Source organism: Fukomys damarensis, unplaced genomic scaffold (assembly GCF_012274545.1).
Source record: "Fukomys damarensis isolate Sample0158 unplaced genomic scaffold, DMR_v1.0_HiC HiC_scaffold_37, whole genome shotgun sequence".
NCBI classification, from domain to species: domain Eukaryota; kingdom Metazoa; phylum Chordata; class Mammalia; order Rodentia; family Bathyergidae; genus Fukomys; species Fukomys damarensis.
This window is the reverse complement of record NW_022900949.1, coordinates 37,626,167-37,634,623: the sequence shown is the minus strand read 5'-3', so window position 1 is coordinate 37,634,623 and position 8,457 is coordinate 37,626,167. Positions and strand designations below refer to the sequence as shown.

Genomic DNA, 8,457 nt, shown 5'->3' with positions numbered 1-8,457 from the left:
AACCTGAGGAGGGCGAAGCGGGTCTGGGGATGAGAGGGACCGCGGGCCAGGCGGAACGGCCCACTCCGGACGCAGGGTGGGGCCAAGGCGGGGCCACTTTTGTGTATGATCGTGCGTGGCCTAGGAAGGCCTCGAACCCGCGGCGATTCTCTTGCCTCAGCCTCCCCAGTGCTGGGACCACAGGCGTACATCACCGCGCCTGGATTGGCCACGCTTAGGCCAGGATTTGGAAGAGGCGGGCAAGTCCGGGTTGTGCTGGGTAGAGGTCTGTGTCGGCGGAAGTTGCTGTCCCCGCATAGTTTGAGTCGCCTGACCCCGCACAGCGGGCACATCTGACCACCTGGGGCCACAACAGCGCGACAGCGACCACGCCGCGCCCGGAACCTGTCCAGCCAGAGCACTCCTGCCTGCCTTGCCCTTTACATGGTGGAAGAACTGGCAACGGCTCCGAGAGAAAGACAAGGAGGGTGGTACTCGGGCTCAGCCTCCGCTGTCAGAGGCGCCTTCTCGGGATCCGTTTCCCTGGGCTGGGGAAGCCGTTCACCCGCGTCCCTGTCCCCGTCCCTGTCCCTGCAGGGAGGAGCCGGAGCGCTCGGCATGGCCTGCGGGCTGCCCCGGAGGAACACGGTGCGGAGCATCCTGCGCGGCAGCTGCTACAGCGTGTGAGTGCGGCCCGGCGGGGCGCGGGCTCCTTGCCAAAAGGCACTGCCTTGACGGGAGCACGGACCATCCCCTACCGGTCTCTGCACCGTGGCAACGCTGACAGGGGCGCACACCCTGCCACCCCAGGGCCAGGCTCTGGTGTGAATCTTCTCCCGGAACAAGTTTCCGCTCCTGCCCAGCGTCTCACAATCCGCCCTAGCCAGCCCAGCCTGACTCGAAGGCCCCAGCTCAGGTGCTCTGAGCAGGGCTCCCCGTCCAGGGCCAGGGTGCGAAGCAGCTTCGCGTCCCAGTTGGCAGCCGCGTGGGCACCGATGGGCTTTGCGCCGGGCTCTCGGGCCCTCTGCCCTCCTCCGGGCCTCGCTGTGGCCCCAGGGCGCCGTCTGGCGTGGGCCGTGTTGAGCAGCGGCTGCCGCAGGGGTCTCACGCTTGACCTTGTATCGCTGCTTTCCTACACTTTTTTGGATTTGTTTTGTGGGCTCCCCCGCCCCAGCTCGTGTCATTTTCACTGTTATGGTTGAATAAATCGTTCTTCATCACGAAATTCTTAGAAACGGGGATTCCTGCAGGGTTCTCAACCACAGCTACAGAGAACTTGCTCAGTTTTGTCAGTTCACTGTGCGTTTAGGCAAGTTCCACTGTGGTGAATATTCTCACAAATGCAGTTTTGTTTTGAGATAGGGTCTCACTGTGTAGTTGAGACTGACCTGGAACTCACTATGTAGCTCAGGCTGGTCTGGAACTCACAGCGATCCTCCTGCCTCAGCCTCCTGAGTGCTGGGATTACATGTGTGTACCACCATGCCCGGCACAAATGCAGTTCTGATATGAAGAAATTTCTATTTCCAGAGAATGTGAGTGCAACTCTGGACTCTGGTTCTGCAGAACCAGTGAGCTTGGGGCTTTTCCCACTGCTCTCCTCACACAGAGTTTATCATCAGACTTCTTCTGAAGTTAAAAGAACAGAATAGAGCCGGGGATTTAGCTCATTGGTTCTGCTGCCCGAGTTGGATCCCTGGTACCAAAACAACAAACAAAAAACCAGAATGTTAGCAGAGCTCCTTAGAGTTCATTTGCTAAGGCCTGTTTTTGTTTCTGCTTTTTGAGACAAAGTCTGGCTATGTAGTTCAACTCACAAGTAGCTCAGGCTGGTGTCAAACTTGCTGGAGTCCCACCTCAGTCTCCCAGGTACTGGGATCACAGGTGTGCACCAACATGCCCAGCTCCTTGCCCTTTTATTTTATTTTTTAAAATTATACAAATAATACTTTAAACAGTTAAATAGTATTGGAGCATATAAAAAATAAAAGTTTTCACTCATTCTCCCATTCCTACCCTTAGGTCCTGCTCAGAAATAAAATCTCCTATAGTTTTTCTAGGTTTTCTGATTTCTGCTGCTCTAGAAGACACATGACACACAAGTATATAAACACACACACACACACACACACACACACACACATTTTGGCTTTATGAGACAGGATGTCGCTACAGGTGAGGCTGACCCTGAACTCACTACGTAGCCCAGGCTGGCCTCAGACGGACAACAGTCCACCTGCCTCAGCCGCTACACCCAGCTGTCACATGTTTTTTTTTTTTGCTTGTTTTGTTTTGTTTTGTACCAGGGATTGAACTCAGGACCTTGCACTTGAGAGGCAGGTAATGGCACCACTGAGCTAAATCCCCAGCCCTACCTATGTTTTCAACATGTGGAAATCATATTGACCCCTCACTGCCCAGTGTGTCTTGTACAGCATGGTGGTCCAGACTACAGATTTGAAGTCTGACTTCACACCCAGCAGCCTGTGACCTGGGGAAATTGGTTCTCCACTCTTGAGTTTGCGAATCTGTGAAGGGAGGGTGGTAATAGCAAGTGCTCCCTCCACAGGGATGTTGTAGCAATTGGACCTGTTTATATGGATAAACTGCTCAAAACAGTACGTGGCACACAAGTAAGTGCCACATAAATGCGAGCTTTTTCTTGTTCCTCTTTCTTGGTCAACACAAAGGCCCAGGCCTTGTTCTTTTGCTGCATGCACTCACCCACTGCTGCTTAATCAGGCTGTTGACAGACTGTAAGGTGATTTCCATGTTTCACTTTTAAACACTGCTTTAATGAACATTCTCATAAATACCTCTTTGCACTGGGTGTGGTGGCTCATACCTTTAATCCCAGACCTGGGAGGCTGAGGCAGGAGGATTGCTGTGAGTTTGACCCCAGCCTGGGCTACATAGTGAGTTTCAGGTCAGTCTCAACTACATAGTGAGACCCTGTCTCAAAGAAACCTCTTTGCAACTTGTTCATGCACATGGTAATAACTGTGACCTTTAAGTCACCCCTGAATTTAGGTGATCAGGAATGGGGGAAGCCGGAGGAAGTAAACAAAGGGGCACGTGGATACTTACTTCCTCTCCAAGGACAGTACGTGTATGCTTTCCCCATGTCAGAGTTAAACTACATAAAATGAGTCACGTTTAGATATGATTTTTAAAATTCGTTTTCTTGGTACATTTTAGGTATACAATATAATGACACACATCATTGGAAATTCATACCTTTACGTAATATATCTTGGTTCCATAATAATTATTATTATTATTTTATTGTTTTGGTACCAGGATCAAACTCAGGACCTTGCACTCTCGAGGCAGGCGGTGGAACCTCTGAGCTAAATCTCTGGCCTCTGCAATGATTACTTTGAATGCGGCAGTTAGTGCCGTCACTTCCCCTCCCCAACTCCAGATCACTCCCGCAGAGCCTCAGTGTGAGCCGTGCACCCTGCTCGGTGCGGGTGACATCTGTGACTTCCTTGATGGGACAGTGTTTGGCAGCCGCGAAGGATGCGGGAGCTCACCACTGTCATCTGCATCCTTCCCTTCTAACACCACAAGTCCCTGGTGTTAGAAATTCTGGTCCCTGCCTTGGCTGCTTTTCCTGCCAGAGTTGCCGCCCTGGGAAATCCTGAGCCTCTCCCTTGCGGCCCAGTGTGGCTGAGCGACTATCTTCTGTATCTCTCGCGATGTGTGTGTGTGTGTGTGTGTGTGTGTGTGTGTGTGCACGTGCGCGTGTGCGGTAAACACTTACTGAATGAATTCATGCATTTTTGCCCCAGACAGGAAACTTGGGATCTTGCCCTGCTTACCAAGACCTGGTACTCGAACCTAGTCAACTCCAGATTGCCCTTCTTGGGGGAAATTGCATATGGGAGTCCCTTAGAGCTGGCGAAATGTGGAACCAAGGAAGGGCTGCTGCCTTCAGAGGAAGGTAAGTGCCTCCGGGTCCCGGTCATCTGTTGTCAATGTGTGTGTCCTGTGTGTATTATCAGAGAGACACTGAGATGTGTTGTTCAGCTCCTTAGCTCCTACCACACCTCCTTGTCTCAGAAGCCCTAGTATCTTGGTTGTTTAACAATGTCAGTGTTGCTGATGCCCTTTAGGATTTATTTTTTGGACAGGATCTTGCTATGTAGTCCAGGCTGGGCCTTGAACTCACTGTGTAGCCCAGGCTGGCCTTGAGCCTGAAGCAATCCTCCTGCCTCAGCCTCCCAAGTGCTGGGATTACAAACATGGTCCCACACACCTCGCTGTGTGTGATTCAATTTTGAATACACTAAGCCCAGTGGAAAGGGCCATTCAGATTGCTTCATGGATTTTATTTTTTAGCCATCAAACTCGAAAGGGACTATGAAATGAAGCGCCTGACTAAACTGAAATGTCAAGAAAATGCACTGGAGGAAATTCAAATGTCCCTAAGGGCGAGGAAAGCTGGTCTGAGAAGACCTCTGCAACCTCAGTGACAGGCGTGTCACACTGGAGTCTTTGCTCCTGTTCCTGTGTCAGGCGGGGATGAAGGCGCCCGCATCTCGCACTGCATGATCCCATGTGGACGCGTGGAGGCCTCCAGCAGACGTGGGTCATCGTGGACAGCTCTGAGCTCTCCTGGTCTCCTCCACAGCTGGTCCATTTGCATCATACGTGACAGCACTGTGAGTAGATGCAAATGCTTCTGGAGCTCTGTCATTTCTCCTGTCTGTTTTGCTGCTTGTAAAAGGGTTGAGGAAACTTCTTGCCAGAGTCAGTACTTTTTTGTGAGGTGCTGGGGAGACAGGGTCTTGCCTGGTCTTGAGCTCACTATGTGTCCCAGGATGACCTTGAACTCATGGAGATCCTTCTGCCTCAGCCTCCCAAGGGCTGGAATTACAGGTGTGCACCACCATGCTTGACCAGAGGCAGTATTTTTAAGAAACATCTTGAATTTAATATTCGAGATCCCAAGGAAGGAAGGCCAGAGAAATTTTCTTAAAAAGGATAAACTATGAAAATAAATTATTTGGTTAAGAAAAATGGTAGATTGTATTTTTTTAACTCTCCAATTATCAACTTTCAGTACATATATCATTTATTATTCTTATGTGGTATTTTTAAAACAGCAACTAGCACTTGATTTTGGTTTTGTCCTGCAAAAAGTAAAATGTTAGTCCCTGTCTTGGTTACTTTTCTCAGTGCTGGGACAAAATACCTGATACCCAAAGTTAAAAGAGGAAAGGTTTAGTTTGGCTTACAGTTTGTAGAGGTTTCAATCCACAGTTGGCTGGCTCCAAGGCAGGGCAGCATGGCAGAGGAGAAACAGTTCATGGCAGGTAGAAGGCAGCAAAGCAGTGAAGTAGCAAGCAGCAAGTGACAAGGAGCAACAAGAGACGACCCCTTTATGCCTCTTATATTCCACTGGGACTACCTGCCCTTAGGGTAGCACTCACATTCAGGGTGGGGCACCCTTAATGCTACCCAGAACTATGGAAAACCAATCGGTGGACTAATGTAGTAATCGCACACCCTCAATCCCCACACCACACACTTAATCCCAGCATCACGCACTGTAGATCCGGGCACCTCAGAAAAGCCCCACCCATGACTGCATGAGGCTTTGGGGGTACTTCTAGAAACAAGTCACAACAGCCTCTTTTTTTCTGCCTAATTTCACATTTTCTCTCTGGAATGACCCTGAAACCTGTACACACACACACACTTGAGAGTGACAGGATATCAGGAAATTATGAGGAAAACTCTTGAGTGGTTGGGGATGGAGGAAGTAACCGAAAGACTAGATTTGGATGAACCAATTTGAATCCGGTGAGGCATATTTGGATACTATATTAAGCATAATTTAGTGGATTTTTAGGTGATTCAGTGGGTATTTTAGGGTCTCCTCATATCTTCTGCATTATGACAGGCACTGACTTGGCTGGCCTGTAGTTCTGGGCTACAGCCCTGGCATAGCATGTGTGAGACCAGGACTACCCTTCTTTCTACCATCATAGCCCTGCTGCTGACAGCAATATGATTCGGGATGAGCGACTCTGTTTCTGAGTTTGTTTTCTTATATAGAAGTAGAGGTAATGATGGTCCCAAATCTGGAGGTAATAACGGACAGGACTGTCAGGAGGATTACTGAAAACTGCCTGGAACAAGGGAATTACTTTGGGGTTGGCTGTGACTATAAGCATCACTACCCTAAACCACAGTAATGTAGAGTCAAAAGATATATAACATTGGGCTGACACTCTTGATCTTTGTGGAGACCAGAAATCTTGCAGCTTGTTCTGAAGGACATTCTCTTCCATATCTGTTGGCAAGCAGCAATCCCTAATTATCAACTTGTCACATATACCTTTCACGTAGAAGTGTCATGGACAGTTTGTGCCCAAAGATGCCACATCCTGATTGTCTGCTGTCTCACCCAGGAACCGAGATCTCCTTTCGTGGTCTGCTCTCAGGAGCCGCCGGGGACCTGAGATGCGTCACACCCAACCTCTGATCTTAGTGTAAGTTGTATGCTTCCTCCCTCTTCAGAGCTCATGAGAGGATGAATGAAACTGGTATCTGTTTGCAAAAAGCCTCCCAGAATAGTTGGAAATTGAGAAAGATTTGCTCCTCGTCGTTTTCATGACAGAAAAGCACCTGCTTGCAGGCTTAAGCGTCTTTTAATTCTATCATGTTTTCAACACCTTCAAATTGCCTATATTTAAATAAAATTGCGTGGAAAATAATTTTGAGGAAAAATGTGTTTATGTATCTCTCTTAAAAAGATGTAAAAGCTGGAATGCTGTCTTATGTATGGCAGGGCACCAGCACCTAGCCCAGTGCCTAACTCATGCAGTGTGACCTGTGCATTATGGATGGAAACTCCCCACATGTCCAGGTGGCCATATTAGTGAGCCTGTGACAGCTATGGCTTTCCTTTTTGTTGTTTTTTTTTTTGTTTTTTGGTACCAGGGATAGAACTCAGGTCCTTGTACTTGGGAGGCAGGCGGTGGAACCACTGAGCTAAATCCCTGGCCATGGCCTTCCTTTTTGTGATAGGACTCTGATTACTGGGAGATAGGCTGACATGACTCAAGCAGTTCAAGACAAAGATCAGAATGAACAAATATGCAATTTTTATAAAAACACTTAAATTAAAATCTAATTAAAACTGATAGAAAAGTAACTCCAATGGCACACAAAAACTCCTTCACATTTTTTGTCCTCCCTTGCCAATGATATCACAGATTAGTTTTTTGGTATTGTGTATCTCTTAACATAAATTTATAATTACTTTTTATACTTTCATTAGAAGGAGTCTGTACTAGCTGGGTGTGGTGGTGCACACCAGTAATCCCAGCACTCGGGAGGCTGAGGCAGGAGGATCGCCAAGAGTTTGAGGCCAGAATGTACTACATAGGGAGCTCAGGGCAAGCCTGTACTACAAAGAAAGACCCCATCTCAAAAACAAAACAAAATAAAAATATCTGTACCAAATTTAAAAGTAATTTACCAGGCTGGATGCCTTGGTCCCAGCTACTCAGATTCAGCTAATCAGATATGTAGTTCCAGCTACTCAGGAGGCTAAGGCAGGAAGACTATGTCAGCTCAAGAATTTGAGGCCAGCCGGGGCAACATAGAGTATATATATTTAAGAAAAGATGGGCCAGGGGTTTAGCTCAGTGCTTCTGCCATCTGCCTCGCAAGCGCAAAGTCCTGAGTTTGATCCCCAGTACAAAAAGAAAACATAAAAAGGAAGGAAAGAATCCATGCACTAACATCACAATACTATGAATTCTGCTGGGGATTTAGCTCAGTGGTTCCACTGCCTGACTCTCAAGCACAAGGACCTGAGTTCGATCTCCGGTACCAAAAAAAAGAAAAAAAGCACAATACTATGAATTCTATATCTTGTCTATATGTCCCTACCAGAGAGCTTAACATCTTTGTATGATACTAGCATTCTTTTGTTTCAACCTGACGGACTCTCTTTAGCATTTCTTGAGGAAAAGATCTGGTGGTGATAAACTTAGCTTTGATTTATCTGGGAAAGTTTTAATTTCTCCTAAATTATTGAGGGACAGTTTTGCCAGATAGAGTATTTGTGGTTGGCAGTTTTTTCCTTCACTACTTTGAATATATTACCCTACTCCCTTCTGGGTTATGAGGGTTTCTGCTGAGAAACTTTCTGGTAACCTAATAATAGCTCCCTTGTACATGACAAGTCACTGTCTCTTGGTGCTTTCAAGTTGTTCTTTGTGGTTTTGATTATAATATGTTTGATGTGGATCACTTTGGTTTATGTTGGAGTACACTGAGCTTCTTGAAATGTCTGCTGTCTTCTTCAAATTTGAGATATTTTGGCCATTATTTCTTCACTATTCTCACTACCTTTTCTCATTTTCTTCTGGGCATCCTATTATGTATACATTCGTCTGTTTGAATGCATCCCATAAATCCTATATGATTGCTTTCCTTTTTTTTTTTTTTTTTTTT

At 47.2% G+C, this 8,457-nt stretch overlaps 2 protein-coding genes across 5 annotated transcripts in view; both read left to right on the top strand.

Annotated features, from left to right (window-relative positions):
• Nucleotides 1–44: 44 nt before the first annotated feature.
• Nucleotides 45–4,469, top strand: CUNH4orf36 (chromosome unknown C4orf36 homolog). Its single transcript, XM_010606715.3, has 3 exons — nucleotides 45–662; nucleotides 3,774–3,925; nucleotides 4,324–4,469. Exons 1-3 carry the CDS (start codon nucleotides 424–426, stop codon nucleotides 4,455–4,457), a joined length of 525 nt encoding a protein of 174 aa, XP_010605017.1. The 5' UTR covers nucleotides 45–423; the 3' UTR covers nucleotides 4,458–4,469.
• Nucleotides 4,470–4,573: 104 nt separating this feature from the next.
• Nucleotides 4,574–8,457, top strand: part of Slc10a6 (solute carrier family 10 member 6) — a 42,318-nt gene continuing 38,434 nt past the window's right edge. For 3 of the 4 annotated variants that reach the window (XR_776869.2, XM_010606717.3, XM_010606716.3), the window contains exon 1: nucleotides 6,405–6,482. Coding sequence is in view for 1 of the 4 variants with exons in the window: in XM_010606718.3 (XP_010605020.1) it covers nucleotides 6,454–6,482 (29 nt within the window). In the remaining 3 variants the exon portion in view is untranslated. Of the gene's footprint in view, nucleotides 4,647–6,401; nucleotides 6,483–8,457 lie in introns of those variants that run through there. The other variant, XM_010606718.3, reaches the window with a different exon arrangement.